The sequence below is a fragment of the Triticum urartu genome, chromosome 4 (assembly GCF_003073215.2).
Source record: "Triticum urartu cultivar G1812 chromosome 4, Tu2.1, whole genome shotgun sequence".
Classification (NCBI taxonomy): Eukaryota; Viridiplantae; Streptophyta; class Magnoliopsida; order Poales; family Poaceae; genus Triticum; species Triticum urartu.
The window spans coordinates 610,890,363-610,910,337 of record NC_053025.1 but is presented as its reverse complement, the minus strand read 5'-3'; the positions used below and the strand labels follow the sequence as shown (position 1 = coordinate 610,910,337).

Genomic DNA, 19,975 nt, shown 5'->3' with positions numbered 1-19,975 from the left:
TGTTTGGACCAGCAGAAGGCATTCTAGCTTTATAAATGAATGGAATCCATTGTCAGGATACCCAATTCCTTTAGAACAGTATTCAAGTGTTGAAGAGGCAGTGATACTCAAGTGTACCGGCATTTATTGTTTGGATGATAAATGTGTTGTTTAAATTGAAGTCACTAATTCCTGCCTTCCTGCTATTCCAAAGAACTATTAAATGTTTGGGCCAACAGAAAGGATTCTAGTCTAGCTTATAAATGAAAGGAACCCATTGGAAGGATACCCAAATCCTTTAGATTAGATCAGTTTCATGTCAATCAATGGCAGCCATCTTCAAGAATACCTGGTATATATATACAAGAACAAGAAGCATAGAGCCGCTAGTATATGCTTGAATTCCTGAGCCACCATGTTCAAGTTACTTGCAGTTCTCCCGGTACTCTTCTTGAGTTTTGCAATGGCATGGGCGCAGCCAGCCAATGTGACTGGCACGAGCTTCCAGCTTGTTGCCCTTAGTCGGGTACCTGATGGGGACGCTGGCAATGGCTCTTCCTACACCGTCAAGGACCTGCGCCCGTTGGCCTTGGCGCCGTCCGACTATGTGCATGGCGTGTTCGTGTCGATCGGCACCGGACAAGGCGGCAGGCGGAAGGTCCTTGCGCTTGACACCTCCACCAGCACGTCATGGGTGATGTGTGAGCCGTGTCGTCCACCGTTGCATCAAGTCGGCAGACTCTTCTCGCCGGCTGCGTCACCCACGTTCCATGGTGTCCACAGCAATGACCCTGTCTGCGTCCCACCTTACCACCGCCTCCACTCGGCCAACGGGTGCTCCTTCGCCTTCCCTTCCGCCACCGGGTACCTCGCACGCGACACCTTCCACCTGCGTCATAGCGGGCGAAGTGCTGTGAAGTCAATTTCTGGTGTGGCGTTTGGTTGCGCGCACGCCACCACTGGGTTCTACAACGAGGACATCCTCGGCGGGGTGCTCTCCCTCAGCCCCTCGCCACTCTCGTTCCTGACGCAGTTTGGTTCGCGCGCCGGCGGGAGGTTCTCCTATTGCCTACCCGATCCCACCACCTCGCGCAACCCCGGTGGCTTCATCCAGTTTGGCATAGAAGTCCCAAGCCTGCCGCGGGACGCCCACACGACCACCCTCACCGCGAGTGCCTCGGGCTACCACCTCAGCCTCATCGGCATCAGCCTAGGGAACAAGCGCCTTGACATCGACAGACATGTCTTCACCAGGCACGGCTGCAGCATCAACCCCGCTGAGACCATCACCAAGATAGTGGAGCCAGCGTACCTTGTCGTGGCGAGAGAGCTGGTGGCACAGATGAATGAGCTAGGATCAAAGCAGGTGAAGGGGCCACCCGGCGGCCCGCTCGTCTTCAACAAGATTTCCAGGACGGTGCGGACGCGGCTCCCCAGCATGGTGTTCCACTTCGCGGATGGCGGTGACATGTGGTTCACGGCGGGGAAGCTGTTTCAGGTGATTGGCACGACATCACGGTTCTTGGTCGAGGGCCATGGGTCCCACCGGACGGTGATCGGCGCTGCGCAGCAGGTGAATGCACGGTTCATCTTCAACGTTGCTGCGGGGAGGCTGACCTTCGCGGAGGAGCTGTGCAGTAGGGATGCAGCGTAGGTCTGTTCATGTTGTATTCTGGAAAATAATTGCCAATTCACATTCATAGAGTCAATGAAAACGACATCTATCAAAAAAAATTCAGAACTTCCAAAATTGGATGAGAAGGGATGCATCTTCCAAAATGCTCCCCACACCCTGTCTGCAGTAATTTCCAAGGTAGTTGAGGTGACAGGGCCAGCTTCTTGCATCCTGCCATACAAACAAAAATGTCGCACTTGACTTGAGACCTGGCTAAGTTGCGTTCAATGACGAATGCTACCTGTTGCCTTTCAGCTTATAGATCTTAACTTGCATATTGTTTGCTCTTGCACTCCTCACACTACGACGGCATTAACCTCCATGGAAATCTTTTTTCATCTCTTCCACTGGAGATGTGTATGTAGTACAGTAGCTTTTACTGGAACGATTCTCTGCTGAAACCTGAAATGAGATCCATGATAATATTTGCTGTCATTGAACCTCGATTGGGACACAGTAACCACTTCTTGCATTAGTTTTCCTAGTATCAAATATGTAGTATTGATTTCGTCTGGTGTGTGGCCGTCTGATACCGGCGTGCTGTCCTATTTAGGCATGCTTATGTTTTTCTTACTTTTGGTTCGTCTTAGTTGATCTGGTCTTTCCTTATTTGTCTGTTGAGATGGTGTGTGAGAAATTGCATGAAGTGTCTTCTTGTTTGGTGATCTTACTGGTCTTTGTAGTTCTTTTGGCATCGGTTTTTACCTGCTTTACTTTGCTGTTTATCGTGCTCAGATTAATTTTCATGTTAGATCTGAGGGTGCCGAGGGTTTAGTGTTGTAGAGATTCCTGATATGTCTAGAGGCTATCCATATTGATAATCTGTATATGTAATTTGCAAGTGATGTATAATGTATGCTGCATATAAAATTTTCACAAGTAACTGCAATTTCAGGGCAATGCCAAGATTTGTTTTCTCAGAAGAGCATATATTTCTATGATGCATGCACGCTTGTATATGATGTGCTATATGCCGAATTTTCTCCTGTTGCTTGCATACAAACGAAATATGATCCTGTTACTTGCATACAAACGAAATATGATCCTGTTGCTTGCATACAAATGAAATATGATCCTGTTGCCTGGATATATATGATCTCTTTTGACAACATGATCTGCAACTTTGACCACCACACATTGCAGATTTTGAAACAGTACACCATTGGCTTGATACCATTGCTGGTTACTCCCTCTGTTCATTTTTATAAGACGTTTCAGACAGCAGACATTGTACTGTTTTGACTGCTGTCTGAAATGGCTACAGCATCTTATAAAAGTGAGCAAGAGGGAGTAGATGACAACTAGTATGTGAGATATGCAAAGTATAGAAAATAAAGCCCCAAGTTGTCAGTTTTTTATGTGTTATTTTACATGCAAATGAATTGATTATTGCTGGTTTCACTGGCACATATCTGAGCTGACCTACCGCTGTCGCAACCAGCACAGCCGATTGATTGATTGATGATGCCTTTTGTTATTGAATTGCTCATGTTTCCTGGTCTGCTTATGTGTGTTAGAATCCTTTCTTTCACCGTCTCACACTAGGATAGCCCTTCCTGTCATAATTGATAGGGCTTGTGTGCTACGCAATACATGGCAATTAGGTGCTTCACCTCTTAGTTATAGTGAATGCTCTGTTTCCTGTGAGGCTGAGATGTGCACATGAAACTGCACATAGACCACCCTATACTCTATTGCTGGACAATCACTCTTTATACGGCCATTTCGGCTGTTGTTGATATTCTCCTTCCAAATGCTGTTTTTTCTTTTGCGAGGGCCTTTGAAATGTTCTTTACATGCCTTTGAAATGCTCTGTTGTCTACTAGCAGAGATGAAGACTTTATAAGACCGACATGATAGCTATCATATTGCCATTCAGTATGAAATTACAACCTGTAGGTACCGGCTCGGAATACGTGTAATTACAGTTTTACATGACTGGGGGATTGTTATTACAGTTCAGTAATATGGTTAGAAAAATCATGCATCAGTATTAAGCAAGTGTGAAGGAGATGTTTATGCAAATCATAAATTCAAGTACCATAAATCTATTAAGCAACATGTTTATCTCCAGAGCATGTGCAGGAGATCACAGTTTTACAACTGAAATGCTTGATGTGTGACTAGCAAGCTATTATGCATGTATTGTATGCTGCCTGTAGAATTTGTGCTCTCACCTGAGCATCTTGGTTGCACTTGCATCTAATATAACGATCTGCATCAAGAGTGCCACTTGTTAGCACAATAGATCTGAACCTGCATATTGTTTGCTCCTGCACTCCTCAAATTGCAAAGTTACTTTCCTCCACACATCTCTTCCGCTAGATGAACTGTACTTAGCAACTCTTACTGGAATTATTGGTCTGCTGAAACCTGGAGTGAAATCCATGAGAACATTGCTGTCAATACTGAACCTCAATTGGGACACCGTAACATCTCCTTGCATTACTTCTCTTATTATATCTATATGCACTATGATCTTGTCTGGTGCACGGCCATCTGCTACCGGTGTCCCCCACCGGGCATATCTGCTATGGTGTCCTATTTGTTCAGGCATGCTCGAGTTTGGCAGAAGACATACTTGTTTGGTCATCTTGCTGCTGTTCATATTTGCTTGGTATTGGTTTTTCCCCCTTGCCATGTTCAGATTATTTTTCTGTTCTTTTTTCCCTTTTGTGTTAGGTCTTAGGTGCCGAGGGTTTAATGTCGGAGAGGTTCCTGATGTGTCTAGAGGCTATCCATACCGATAATCTGTATATGCAATTTGCAAGTGATGTAAGATGTATGCTGCATATAAGTTTTGCTCAAGTAACTATGCAGTTTCATGTCAAGGCCAAACATCTTTTCTCAAGAGAGCACATAATATTTCTCAGATGCACGCCTACTTGTATATGATCTGCAATATGCTGAATTCGCTCCTGTCGCTTGCATACATATGAAATATGATCCTGTTGCTTGCATATGTATGATCCCTTTTGACGACATGATCTGCTAGATGTGAACTTTGGAACGCCATCCACCACCAGTCCACGATTCAGTGAAGATATTGAAACAGCACACCGTTAACCTGATACCACTGCTGGTTAGATGACAGGTAGGTGGAAACCAAGTTGTCATTTTTTTTATGTAGTGTTATTCCACAGGGGAATAACTTGGTCATTGCTGGTTTCACTGGCACATATCTGAGTTGACAATCACAACCAGCACAGGCGGTTGACTGATTGATGTTGCTTTTTGTTGCTGAATTGCTCATGTTCCTTGTTGGTTAATTGCTTCACCATCTCACGCTTTCATAGCCCTTCCTGTCATAATTGATAGGGTTCGTGTGGTAAGCAACAGTACTCCCTCTGTAAACAAATATACGAGTGTTTAGATCACTATTTTAGTGATCTAAATGCTCTTATATTTCTTTACGGAGGGAGTACATGACAATTATTTGCTCACTTCTTAGTTATAGTGGATGCTCTGTTTCTTGTGAGGCTGAGATGTGCACATAAAACTACACATAGACCACTATATACTCTACTGCCGGACAATCTCTTTATAGGGCCATTTCGCCTATTGTTGATATTGCCCTTTCAAATGCATTTTTTTGCGAGTGCCTTTGAGGTGCTGTATACATGCATCACCCCAGGCCTGAATAGCTCTGCCCTAAATAGCTAAAGGTAAAAATACAACCAAGCTCAGTGTCTCAGTGATGAGATGAAGTGCATTGACAACCGTAGCAAAAGGCCATATTTCAGGAGAATTACAAATTAAATATTTTGCAAACCAAAATTAAGTTTCTAAAAATTATGTGGTCTAATACTCTGAACTTGTCAGCCCATCATGAACTTTCATTTCTCATGAAATGCACACCAACAATCCCAATCATATAGGTACTAGACCTACTTATTTCCAGCCTGTCTTAACATCTACTCCTGTTTACCCAATGTTAAATAATTCGCAACAATAAACATCTATTAAATAGCATGTTTGGTGTTTATCTCTAGAGCATGTTTTCCTTTTTCTGAACTAGTATGTCTAAGCATGTGAAGGAAATATTGGTATAAGATCATGGGCTATCTCCTTGGCCCAATTTGTCGACCCTGTTTACCTCTGTTCACAGGAGGTATGTCTCGCCTATTGTGCGAGACGGTAGCTCATCTCGCCTCTGGCGCGAGCATGGGCTGGCCCATAACATGTGTTCCATAACTTACGGGAGCAGTTTCGGAACCGGTTCGGACCGGTTTTATAAGCTTCCACGTGGTTTTTTTTCCTTTTGCTTTCCTGTATTGGTTTCGTTGTATTTTTTCACAATTTTCTTTTTTTCTGCTCGTTTTTTTATTTTCATTTTTCAAATACATGCATACACTTTTAGAAAACATGGTGTGCATTTTTTTACACACATTTTCATAAATGCCATGAACATTTTTTTAAAACGTTCAAACATTTGTTAAGTGTTATTATACTCCCTCCGATACAAAAAAATGTCATGGCTTTAGTTTAAATTCGAACTAAAGCTGAACTAAAACCACAACACTTTTTTTGGACTGCAGGGAGTAGATTATATATTTTAAATTTCACAATTTTTTTAAATGGTAAGAGATATTCTTTTTAAAGTACATGGTTTCTAAAATATTGTATAACGTTTTTGTAAATGTATCAAACATTGTTTTGAAACTTGTGAACGTCTTTTTCGTTATGAACACATTTTAGGTTGCATGATTCTTTTTTTATTTGTACAAACATTTTTCGAAAACAGAGAGAACAAAATGTTAACACTCCCAGACATATTTTTATAAAAAGTTGTAAACATTTTAGAGCTTTTTCCATATACATATCTATATTTAGAGCATTTTAGGAATTTAAATATAATTTAGAATATAAGAAAAGAAAAAACCTCGCACTTAAATAAAAAAAGAAAAAAGGCTGTAGTGGGCCAACCCACTAGGAGGTTTGTCCGTCTTGCACAATCTCAAGATGATATGCCGGCTCAGTCTCTCGGAGGTGCTCATAGGGGTAGGATGTGCGTGTGTGCGTTCATAGGGGTGAGTGTATGCGCGTGTATATGAGCGCTTGTGTCTGTACTGATGCTCAAAAAAAAAAGATGACGCGCCCCTCTGTTTGCTCTGCACATGTGCTGGGGTAAATAAAAAACATAAAACATAATATCAGTTTCCCATTAAATATAATCTCAGTTTCACGCTAAAAAATATAATATCAGTTCAAACCCTAATCTCAAATCAATCACTAAAAAGCTCGGAATAGGAGTCACTCTGTGCACTTTAAGACTGGAACACACAGCGAACCGATATCCTTGAGGAATGCCTTTTTTGTTGTTGTTGGAGATGATAGATATATGTTTTGGATTAAAGTCACTAGTTATTTCTTGGATATCATTCCATTAATGCGAAGATCACATTATATTTGTAGACCAACAAAAGGCTCATAAATGAAACGAATCCATATTCAGGAATGTGAAGATAACATTAAATTTATAGACCAACAAAAGGCGTTCTAGCCCATAGATGAAACAAATCCATATTCAGGAATGCGAAGATCACATTAAATTTATAGACCGACAAAAGGCATTCTAGCCCATAAATTAAAAAATCCATGTTGAGGATACTAACAAAATCCTTTAGAACAACTTTGTCCCATTTAATGAAGTGGCATCCAAGAAGAAAGTCTATACAAGAACATCCAATATAAAAGGGTGCCAGATCCATCGAGGAATAAGAAGCACACAAATAAGCAACCATGTTCAAATTACTCTCAACACTTGTTCTCCCAGTTTTCTTCCTGAGCTTTGCCATCGGGCGAATCCGAGCAACACGACGGGCCTAAGCTTCCAGCTAGTCGCCCTTAGTCGGGCGGTCCCCGACGGGCATGCCAGCAATGGCTCGGCCTACACCACCGAGGACCTGCTTCTGCCGATTTCAACATCGGCCCGGTATGCTTACGGCGTGTTTGTGTCGCTCGGCACCGGGGAAGGCACTAGGCTGAAGGTCCTCGGCCTCGACACCGAAATCAGCACATCGTGGGTGATGTGCGAGCCGTGCCACCCGTCGCCGCCACAGGTCGGCAACGTCTTCTCACCAAGCGCGTCGCCCACATTCCACGGCGTCCACAACAACGATCCTGTTTGCACCACACCCTACCGGAAGACGGCTCACGGCTGCTCCTTCCACTTCTCTTCGGTCACCGGGTACCTCTCGCGCGACACCTTCCACCTCCGCACCGGCCGATCGGGCGCGATCAGGGAGTCTATTCCTCGTGTTGTGTTTGGTTGCGCACACTCGTCCACCGGGTTCCACAATGACAACACCCTTGGTGGGGTGCTCTCCTTGAGCCACCTGCCGCTCTCGCTCCTGACACAACTTGGTGGGCACGCCGGCGGGAGGTTCTCCTACTGCCTCCCCATGCCTACCGTGCACAATCCCCATGGCTCCCTCTTGCTCGGCGCGGACGTCCCAAGCCCTCCACCGCATGCCCATACGACCAACCTCGTCATACATCCCGGCGTCTCGGGCTACCACCTCAACCTCGTCGGCATCACCCTAGGGTACAAGCGTCTCAAGATCGACAAGCGCGTCTTTGTCGGCCACAGCTGCAGCATCAACCCAGCGGAGACCATCACGCATTTCGCGGAGCCGATATACCTTGTCGTGGAAAAAGCATTGGTGGCGCGCATGAAGGAGCTAGGGTCGGACCCGGTGAAGGGGCCACCGGGCGGCCCGCTTTGGTTTGACCGGATGTACAAATCGGTGAAAGAGCAGCTCCCCAACATGGCGTTTCACTTTGAGGGCGGCGCCGAGCTGTGGTTCACGTCCGATCGGCTGTTTGAGGTGCATGGCATGAATGCACGGTTCATGGTCGCGGGCCGTGGGTACCGCCGGACGGTGATTGGCGCCGCGCAGCAGGTGAACACGCGGTTCACGTTCGACGTCCCCCGGGGGAAGCTGTCCTTCGTGTCGGAGGTGTGCGACTGAGATGTGGCAGGCAGCCTCTAGCTTTGTTCTTGCTGTATTTCAGAAAATAATTGCCAATTTGAGTTCATGTTTCTTCTTCCCGTCTCCATACTAATACTACTATCGGCCTTCTCGGCTTCTTCTTCCCGTCCGACCAATGGCAACGGCTGTGACATCCACCTCGCCGCGCTGTTGGCTCACCGATCCTCTTGGGAGTCCTTGCTGCCAACTGGACCACCGGCACGTCTTTCTGCCGATAGATCGGTGTCTCGTGCAGCCGGAGCAGGCAACGCGTAGCTGCTCCAACTTTGCAGGACAGACATCTCGTTGGATCTGTCGCACCTCATGCTGGTAACTTTTCTTTTTCTCTCCGTCCTCAACCTCACATGTATCAATCTCAGGGGCTCCATTCTGGCCGAACTTTGCAGGCTACCGCATGTCAAATGACATGCCTACTTCCCTAGGGAAGGGCCAGATTCCAGTTGATATGCTCTTGCGTATGTGCAACATTTTCTTTTTTGCCAGGAAACTTTCAGTCTATTCATCAACTGTTAAGGTAGTACAAAAAACGCTAGAAGTAAAAAAAATACATTCAGACCCATAGACCATCTAACGACGACTACAAGCATTGGAGCGAGCCGAAGGCACACCGTTGTCATCGCCCCTCCATCATCAAAACCGGGCAGACCTTATTGTAGTAGATAGTCGGGAAGTCGTCGTGCTAAGACCCCATATGACTTGCTAAACCGTAGGGATGTAAACCAGGTCCCATTTAATCCCTTCTAAACCCGCTTATGATCTAATAGTTCAATAATTTATTTATTTTTAGAGGAAATAAACTATGGAGATAGTTTTTTTTTTGCGAACGATAGTTAAAGCTAACTAAACGGGACTTGCGGACGCCATTTATTTGCCATTTACTTTCTAGTAAACCGTTGGCTTTGCTGAAAATAACATTGATAAGAAACTATGCTTAGATTCCATTTATGTTTTCGTTGAGGATCCGCGGCTCAAATTAAAGCCCTGAAACAAGCAGCCGCAAATCATAATTGAAACTAGCTCGATTCACAAGAGTTACAAGACTTTGCACAATTCACCTCTGCTCTCGATAAACAAGACATAGTCAATTGGCAATGGGTCGACAATTAAGGGAATTGCTTAAATAATCCCAGGCAATCCTGTCCCAGGGGAAGAGCAGATAACAACTATTTATAGCGGAAAAAGGATAACTTGATTCGTTAGAAATTGAACAGGTAAATAAATTAATGATGAATGTCGTAAACACCTAAAAGATGTTAAAACTCAATTCCAGGACATTATATCTTCTAGTGAGACATTCACAGAGCAAGCATAAATCCTTTTGAAGGGGCTTTAAGCTAAGGATCAACCTTTGGCGTGTGGTATATGCTGCCCGTGCATTGGGTGGTTCAATTCGGGCACGAAAAAAATATTGGGTGGTCGAATTGCTCATTAGAATATTATGACCCTTTCAAGTTTTCAAGCGAAGGATGCTCTCATCTTAACAAGCTTATAATAGTCTATTCTACAACTCTAACTGAATAGTAGTCCTCCATCCATCTTCATATCAAAACCAGCATGACTCATATATTCAGTAAACATGAGGCCCAAATTGCACATTCATACGTACGCTGTTCCGTGAAATGTGCCAAGGTATCCACAATGATGCCACTTGTTAGTTGGCATAATTTACTTAGTTTTTGTTTATTTATTGCTCCACTCTCCTACGCATATATTTTCCAAGAAATCAAGAGCTTATGAAGCGGTCTTCAGTGGAATTGATAGTTAAGAACTAATAGTTCGACCACCATCGATGCAAATGACTTGGCCGGTGATAAAAGAAGCTGCCGGCATGCATAGGAATGACACTGCTGTGGCGATCTCCACGGGCTTGCCGCTCCGTCCCAACGGGGTCTTCAAGTGCTCTTGCTTCATAAACTCGGTATCAATCTATGAATCGACAATAACCAATTGTCATCCACATTTAATTTAAAAAACGTGAAAATTGCTAGCAGTTTGAGAAAAAAAAGGCTTCTAATTTCTTGGTTGGAGAGACTAGAGAACAGGCTATGCTATACAGATTTTTTGTCCATGAACTAGTGACTGGAATATCGACCCGACAAGCTCTTAATCTTGTATCATAGTGAAAACAGCGCTAGGAATATGGCTATTTCGGTCTATTAAGAGATGGCTATTTTGGTGCAAATAATACATCGTTTGGAATATTACAATTTTCCTTCCCAATATAAAGGGACTTATTATCTCATAAAATATCTATGAAATATGGTTTAAATGTCATATATTGTTGTTTAAACAAGGAACAAGCTATGCTATACAGATTTTTTGTCCATGAACTAGTGATTGGAATATCGATCCGACAAGCTCTTAATCTTGTATCATAGTGAAAACAGCGCTAGCACTTGCTTCGGTCTATTAAGAGATGGCTATTTTGGTGCAAATAATAGATCGTTTGGAATATTATAATTTTCCTTCCCAATATAAAGTGACTTATTATCTCATAAAGTATATATGAAATATGGTTTAAATTTCACATATTGTTGTTTAAACAAGGAAAATGCATGCTAGGCGCTACTTACATCTTTAATCATATCGGTTGTGATAAAACCTGGGGCGATGGCATTCACACGAATCTTGTCGGGGCCCCACTCGGTGGCCAAACTCCTCGTAAGCTGGTGTATTGCACCTAAATAGTAAAGGAGAAATACAACCATCGGAAAAAAAATTCCACTTAATTTTAGGTACCAAATAATATTCTAAAATTCATAAAACGATGAACGCACTTTTGTTTGGATGATAGAAACAAATGTCATTATTGTATATTTTGGCAATGAAGTGCACATGTAGATACCTTTTGTGGTAGCATAAATTGTGTAGCCTGCAAAGCCGATTGAGCCTCCAATAGAGGACATGTTGATGATGCTGCCGCCTCCTGCAATAGAAGCGTGTAGGAGAAGAGGGTGTGCGAGTTGGCTGAGATGGAAGGTTGACTCCAAGTTGGTGGTCATCAGGTTCGAGTATTCCTCCGCTGTACATCCAACAGTGGGCTTGTAGAACAATTGTGCCGCATTGTTCACCTATGTTATTTGGATGAAGGGAGATTTTACTAACTCATCATAACGTTGCGTTGAGGCGTCAAACATATAACTTACTTCCTCAATCCCACAATATAAGATCGTTTTGCAAGCTGTTTTAGCTTGCAAAACGATCTTATATTATGGGACGGAGTGAGTACATGGCATGTTTAACTTCCATATATAGAGCGTAACTTACTAGTATGTCGAGCTTGGAGTCGAAGGTTTGTCGGACCGTTTCCATAAGCTTCTCCCTGTCGGCACCTATGGACACATCACAGACTGAGACAGTGACCTGGAGGTTCTTCTCCTCCCACCGCCGGCGGCACTCCTCCAGCTCCGCCGCGTTCCGGGAGCAGGTGTGCACCCTCGCCCCAAACCTAACAAGCTCCTCCACGATGGCATATCTATTCGAGGACAACTTAAGATGAGGGCCGTAGTAACGTGTAAAGAAGACTACTAACTGCGTTTGTAGAATGAAGAGCAGAAGAGAGGCATGTGTGAACTGTGAACATATGATATACCCTATCCCTTTGCTGCCGCCGGTGACGAGCGCGGTGGCGCCGGCCAGGCTCCACATTTCCTCCCTGCTCCCGCAGTCAGCAGCCATCTCGTCCGGCCCCTAGCTCTGTCGCTCGCTCAAATGAGTGAATTGTCTGTTGGTTGTTGCCACGGACAGCTAGCTAGATCCATTTTATAGCTAGGACAGGAACCCAAGGCACGCACAAGAACTCAACAAATTAAGCTGTCAACGTCTCCACAAGCTGGAGAAGGCAGGCACACATGACATGGCCGCTTCGTGCATCCCGAGGATGAATATGCTTCACCGCTTCTGGCCAACGATACGACCGGCCGCCGCTATTGTGACATGCCGCTACGCCTACTTAATTTGCAGGTGATAACATTGTATATACGCCGAATGAGGAACCAGCTCTGCAGGCGACACCATTAACTATATATTTACGGGGAGTGACGAACCAACAGTGAAAGATGGAGACCATTATCATAGTGACTTGGTCGGTTTGGAATTTTCAAGGGCATCAAGCCTAACCTATTTTTAGGGCCGGCAACGAGGAAGGCATACACAGGCTTCTGTGGTGTGTGATACTATCAAATAATCTCATTCTCCACGTGCTCGATCTTGTCATGGGCAATGTTTCCAAGCTTTATCGAGGCCCCAAAGGAGCTCATGACATCATCGCTCTCGATCGTGATCAACAACTGGAATCCCCCCTCATCGGGCCATGGAAGGATGCGCGGTCGCCAATTCCAATGACCGTGCCTTTCATCTACATCATCAACACTCTTGGAGGCAAACCTCTAAGCGATCACTCTTGCAAAAAAAGAAGCTCTAAGCAATCGCTCAGAAAAGGTCTATTCATCCATCCGGACGTTTGGGCGCACCATAGTGTTACGTCGATGTCCCTTCCATGGTGCATATATGAAATTTTACTTTTGTCCTTGGGTGCCTCACACCGACTCTATCCATCAGAGATATGAGGGTCACTTTTAGTTTATCTATGTTTTTCACACCCCCCCCCCCTCACACACACACACACACTCCTCCCCCCCCCCCCCCGCGTGCACACACACACACTCACGCTGATCCCTGTGTGTGTGGGGGGGGGGGGGGGGGGGGGGTGGGGGGGGGGGGGGGGGGGGGGTGGGGGGGGGGGGGGGGGGGGGGCTTTGTTCGGATACAACTTCTGAATGATTTGATTCGGAGTGATGGTATACTAGATATCATCTTCATCGTCACTTACATTGTGAGTTGACCTACCAGACTCCCCAAAGGAGTCCTCCTATTTGACACCATGCTCTTTATATGGGCAGCCAAACAATGGCCCATTAACTTTTGATTCCTTAAATTTTAGAAAAAAACTGTTTAATAGGTTGAAGGAAATATTTTCAAAAGTCAGTATTAAAAAAGGTATAAGCTATTATGAGGAAAATGAAGAATATTTCGCATATGCTACACATATATATGTTCGGAATTGTGACATAAAATGTTCAACATTATAAAAAAATGGGCCCATACTAAAATAGAAATTTAATTTATTTAAAGTTCATGTATCTTTTTAGAGTAAGTTCCCTGTTTTTTGAAGTTCACATATGTACAGATATGCTCATATGTGCCCAATAAAATGTTCATCGCATATTTGAAAATATTCCTATCCTCAAAGAATTAAATATGTATTAAACATATCATAGATATTAAAAAAATATTCATGCACATGTGGATATATATTCATATAATATGAAATATGTTTAATCCAAAATAAACTAAAAGAACATAAACATAAATGAGAAAAGGTAAAAAAAGTTGAGAAAAGGAAGGAAAAGGAATAGAAGAAATAAAAAAAGGAAAATATGAATGAGAAAAAAAACTGAAAATCACAAGAAATAAAAAATGAACTCGAAATTTGGAAAAACACAAAAAAACCCAAAGAAAATTGTTGACAATGGGGTTGAACTCTGACATGGGCTTGGTCCATTTCTCGGCGCAGTGTGCGCATCCTTGCGAAATCACTAATTGATGGGGTACCCCTTGCAAGAGTCGTTTTAATCTCATCCGGTGGCGACGAGTGACACACCAGATGTGCTTCATTTATCGCAATCAGAGAGTTTAATTGGGATTTTTGTGCCACACGCCGGAGGGATGGGTTGGTTTGTTTGTGTTTTTTTAGATCTACTTTTATTAAATGAAATATTTCGTGAGCCGTCATCCAAATTACACACCGTTTTCACCATTCCATTCATCGCGTCGAGACTTTCAAAACTAAATCCCATGTTGATAGATTTTGATAAACATTTTTTCAGGCAAAAATTGATAATGGACTAACATGTGCTTTTAAATTGTATCAACTCGTGCTCCCAAGTGAAACTAACTTGTGCTCCCGTGGGGGTGAAACACAATTGTGCTCCCCACTGGAGCACAACTATGCTTCCCAAGTAAACTAATTGGCACTTCCCATGGTGGGTCAAGCATACCCGTGCTTTCATGTGAAGCACACCCACTTCATGCGGATGCACACAGAAACAAAACAAAACCAAAAAAAGGAAAAAATTAAAAAAAGTAGAAAAAACTTGAAAATGAGAATAAAAAGAACCCAAAAAACCAAACAAAAATCCCAGTGGAGGAAGCGTCCATCGCACAACACATGATGGCAATGGAAACGCTCTCGTCACACTTCCTAGTGACCCCTGGAAAACCCATCCACAAGGTACCTTCTACCTAGTTGCTCCCGCATCCTTGGCATTTTTGGGACTCAAATCTTGGCATCAAGCAGTGGGGTCTCTCGTAAGCGCGTCCAACTTATAGCTTTGGGCTTTGCCTCTCATAAACGCAATACACGTGTTTTTTGTTAAGTCCTGTTGTACAGGGTGTGACTTTGCCTCACCTCCTGCGAGACGCAACACCCCTCGCCACAACGGAAGCCAGTAGTTGTCCAACCTACTCCAAGATTTTTTTTTCCAATGGTAGACTTTTTATATTCCAAAAATGCTCTAGAATAAAGATATACACAAGGATTTTTTAAATGTCCACCACCTATTATAAAAATGTTTTTGCAGTATAAAAAATCTTTTTACATTCAAAAAAACTGTTTGTGCCATTCAAAAAAATGTTCACGCATTTAAAAAATGTTTATACAGTGTAAACAATTTGCTTGCACAAGTTTAAAGTTTTTTTTTGTGCCATTCAAAGAAATTTTTTGTGAAATTTAGAAATGTTCAGAAGTAATAAAAATTTTTTTCATGCATTATATATATATATATTATGTGTATTCAATAAATGTTCAACGTGTATATAAAAATATTTAACACATATTTGAAAAATATTCATCATGATTTAGAAAATTTTAGGGTGTATCTTAAAACTGTTTTACATGTATTAAAAATATATGCAATGCGTATATGGAAAATATGACACACCCAACACATGAAACAAACAAGCACGTCAAAGTTGGTTTCATGACATCTTGCTGTATATATGCGCTCTACTCTTTATCAGATTTCATTATGGGAAGAATATGATGACGAATAATTAAGCACAAAACTGATGCACAATAACGCACAAAGGCAGCTCTCCTGCATGATTCAGAAAAAAAATGAAGCAAGTAATGAATACATTCTTTCACGAAGAAGCTGCCAATCCAAACCATCCCTCAATTACCTTCTTGGACGTGATGGACTAGATGTTTCTTTTTGCATTGATGGAGAAATCAAGGAAAAGGACCAACATCTAATCATACTCAATTGTTAGGAGAGCACATCACTTTTATCCATGACTGTTTCTGGCTTGCGAAGCTCACACGTGATTTTCATTTGGTACGGTTAGGATGATGACAACGGCTGACTGGCTTAGCTTGCTGGGAGAATGTCGTACCAAAGGACTGAAGACTGTTCCTTGTCCTGGAAGATAAGAAGATTACAAATTAATAGAAGCTCAAGCAGGTCCACCCACAAAAGGAGTGATCTCAGTTGCCACTTGCTGCATACATCATGTTTTTCTTTTTTCAGTAGATTGATTGCTTTCGGTAATACTCCTACTAAGACTTAAGTGTGTTTGCATTATGGATAGTTGATGATGATCTCTGTTGAACACTTGTATTGTGTTCCGGTTGATTAACTCTGTACAAGATGTTGCCCCAATTAGCTAATTAAGTACCAAATATAGTCTCACAAAAAAAAGGGTACCAAAATTAGGAGTTTGACAAGTTCTTTTTCTCTCACCTAATCCCAATGTCTAACAAACTTATTTACAAGTAGTAGTGAATAGTAAACATAAACCTTGTCATCAAAAAAGATGGACCAAGCCAGAGGCACTTGCTAAGTTTGATCAAATATCTACATAATCTAGTCTAGTACATCATTGAGAAATCTACAACAGCTGTTAGCTAGTGTCTTGACCTCCACTAGTAGTCCAACACTGAAAATAATGTTCCATCCATCCCTGCTGTAACTTAGGGTAATGTTGTATTATCTGGACTTCCAAAAAATACATGTCACTTGTCACGTCTCAACTTCCCATAGCACCCTATATGTCAAATCAACTGATGAAATGATACCAACCGAACACTTTGTTTAGGACCACTAAGCTATATATGTACTGAGAGTTCGTGTGTGCATACTGATTCAAAGTCAGCTCCAGTGCACATCAGTCTGACGAATAAGAACATATTTCGTATTGTACTGATTCAAAGTCAGCTCCAGTGCACATCAATCTGACAAATAGGAATAAATTTCATATTCACGATGTCAACAATATGAATATTGTTTATACAAGTGGGGTTTTGCGTGCAAGGATACATACCAATGTCACTCAGAAACTATGGTACTGGCCTGAAACCTGAAGACTAACTTTTGTTCACTTATACAATTATTCACCCAAGTAATGATGAAATTATTTAGCGGCGATGAAGCTATTGATGGCTAAGAACTAATGGTTCGACCACCATCAATGCAAATGACTTGGCCGGTGATGTAAGAAGCTGCCGGCATACACAAAAATGACACTGCCGAGGCGATCTCCACTGGCTTGCCACTCCGTCCCAACGGGGTCTTTGAGTTCTCTTGCTTCATGTACTCTGGATCTACCTATCAATCAAAAACAACCACTTGTTATCCACATTTAGTTTGAAAAAAATATATGAAAACTTGCTTGCAGTGTAGCATGCGAAAGTAAAAGTTGATAATTTCTTGGATAAAGAAACCGGCAAACAGATCAAGCTATGCCCTTCCAAAACTTTGGCCATGAATTTGTGATTGAGTATAAGTCTGACAGTCTCTCAATCTCATATCATAGCGAAAAATGCACTAGTGCTTGCTTCAATCAATTAAGATTTAAATATTTTACACATGATTTGAAATGTTGGAATCTTTTGCCTCCCCATGTGAAGTGAACTTATTTATTTCATAAATACCTACCAAATCCGGTTTAAAATTCATGTGCTTTTATTTAAACGGGAAGGAAGTATGCTAGCCGATTACTTACATCTTTAATCATATCAGTTGTGACAAATCCTGGGGCGACACCATTCACACGAATCTTGTTAGGGGCCCACTCGGTGGCCAAATTCCTTGTAAGCTGGCTCAACGCGCCTACATAATAAAGGAGAAAGATAACCATGGAGAGAGAGAGAGAGAGAGAGAGAGAGAGAGACGGATCCCACATAATTTTAGCTAGGTATGAGATAAACTTTCGACATTAATAGATACGGTGGACTGATTTTGATTTTTTGGATGATAAAGGAGTAATAGAAAACATAGTTAAGACTCCATTTCAATCAAACTGTAACTTGTAGCATGTAAAAAATTTAAATTCCATTATATATACTACTCCCTCCGTCTCATAATATAAGAACGTTTTTTAAATTAATGTAGTGTTAAAAGCGTTCTTATATTTTGGGACAGAAGGAGTACTTTCCTAGCTTAGATGCATATTATATATACTACTTTCTCCGTCCGGAAATATGTAGGTACCTTTTGTGATAGCATAAACGGTGGAGCCTGCGAAGGCAATTGAGCCTCCAATGGACACGTTGATGATGCTCCCTCCTCCAGCAATAGAAGCGTGTATGAGAAGAGGGCGTGCAAGTTGACTTAGATGGAAGCTCGCCTCCAAATTGGTGGTCATCAGATTCGAGAAGTCCTCCGCCGTACATTCAGCAGCGGGCTTGAACCAAAATTGCCCTGCATTGTTCACCTGCATTACATATACAAAGCTAGCAACTATTAAAATCCTTCACTTGGTTGATGCTCAATCAAAGCTGAGTATTGGGTGTTGGCACAACTTACTAGTATGTCGAGCTTGCCGTCGAAAGTTTGTCGGACCCGCACACCATAAGCTTCATAAGCTTCTCCCTCTGGGCGCGCACGGAGACATCACAGACAGAGACGGTGACCCGCAGGTTCTTCTCCTCCCACCGCCGGCGGCACTCCTCCAGCTCCGCCGCGTTCCGGGAGCAGGTGTGCACCCTCGCCCCAAACCCAGCAAGCTCCTCCACGATGGCATGTCTAGTCGAGGACGAATTGAGATGACGGATGGCGTACACATATAAATACAATACTAAGTTACTAGCTGCGATCGTAGAACTAAGAGCAAGAGCTTGTGTGGATAAATATACCCTATTCCTTTGCTGCCGCCGGTGACGAGCGCCGTGGTGCCTGCCAGGCTCCACCTCTCCTCCCTGCTACTACAGCCAGCCACTGCCATCTCCCCCCCTCTCTCTCTGCCGCTCGCTCCGATGAGAGAAATGTCTATTGGTTGTTGGCAAAACTTGGTATTGTGCTACACGTATGTGAGTTCCTTTATAGCCGGCCCAAGACATGGAGGCACCCCACAAATTAAAACACAGCAAGTTAAATGAGCCGTTTGATAAAGATAGATCTTGACCATTGACCGTTTCAGTTTCAGGGTGTTAAACGTGGTGTTATCCTCTCTACGTGTTCTGTACATAACGCGGCAGGTTGTAGATAAGGTTTGATCTTGATTGGCTTTTTTTGATTGTTTTGCTTCTTGGTTATCCAGTCCCTGTAACCAACCATGTAGTCTGATTCTCTAATCATATGATGACGCAGCTCCCGTACCGATGGGTACCGCTTACCCTATGATCATCGTATATGATTCCAGTGTTGGAATAAGTAGCAAATTTTCCAATGAATTAATCCAGATTATTATGATGCCAGTAGTACTAGCAGTATTAATCTCATGTTGCGAACTAGTTATACGAATGTGTACTAGACACAAGGCATAAGTACATATCTATGTGTTTCACACGTAGTGCGAATGCATGAACAGTAAAAAGACTAATAGTTGCGAACCAACCTGTGGTTGGGATGGTTAGGTGGACAGTGGTATCCCAGCCCACCAGGGTTCAAATCCTGATGCTCGCATTTATTCTGGATTTATTTCAGGATTTCCGGCGATACACTTTCAGTGGGGTGAGTGTATGCGCGTTTATATAAGCGCTTGCATCTGTACTGTGTTAAAAAAAGACTAATAGTTCATGTTGAGTATTATGGTTATTAGGAAAGATTGGATAGCATAGAATCTTATATCTTACCTTTTTTTTACTTCAAGCTGGTCATTGTACTCCTATATATATGTCCATGAGGCTCAAACAATAAACACTGATTCCACCAATTCCTCTTTATTCCCTTCTTACATGGTATCAGAGTCAAGAGCTCTTGAGTTCAAGACCTAGCTGTCGCAATTAAATTGTAGCCCACTTTCGGTCTAGGTTTAGGCCCGAGGG

The 19,975-nt window shown here is 42.7% G+C and overlaps 2 protein-coding genes and 2 pseudogenes across 2 annotated transcripts; 2 read left to right on the top strand and 2 right to left on the bottom strand.

Annotated features, from left to right (window-relative positions):
* The first annotated feature begins 223 nt into the window (after positions 1–223).
* LOC125553199 (aspartyl protease family protein At5g10770-like) lies at positions 224–5,505 on the top strand. The gene has a single exon (XM_048716996.1). It carries the CDS (start codon positions 395–397, stop codon positions 1,631–1,633), a length of 1,239 nt encoding a protein of 412 aa, XP_048572953.1. The 5' UTR covers positions 224–394; the 3' UTR covers positions 1,634–5,505.
* A 1,891-nt stretch (positions 5,506–7,396) lies between these two features.
* On the top strand, positions 7,397–8,628 carry LOC125554423 (annotated as a pseudogene).
* Positions 8,629–10,399: 1,771 nt separating this feature from the next.
* On the bottom strand, positions 10,400–12,327 carry LOC125554422 (tropinone reductase homolog At2g29290-like). The gene is made up of 5 exons (XM_048717984.1): positions 12,242–12,327; positions 11,917–12,124; positions 11,495–11,720; positions 11,214–11,329; positions 10,400–10,575 (listed from the first exon to the last, which is right to left on the bottom strand). Exons 1-5 carry the CDS (start codon positions 12,325–12,327, stop codon positions 10,411–10,413), a joined length of 801 nt encoding a protein of 266 aa, XP_048573941.1. The 3' UTR covers positions 10,400–10,410.
* Positions 12,328–16,943: 4,616 nt separating this feature from the next.
* LOC125554421 lies at positions 16,944–19,005 on the bottom strand (annotated as a pseudogene).
* Positions 19,006–19,975: the final 970 nt, after the last annotated feature.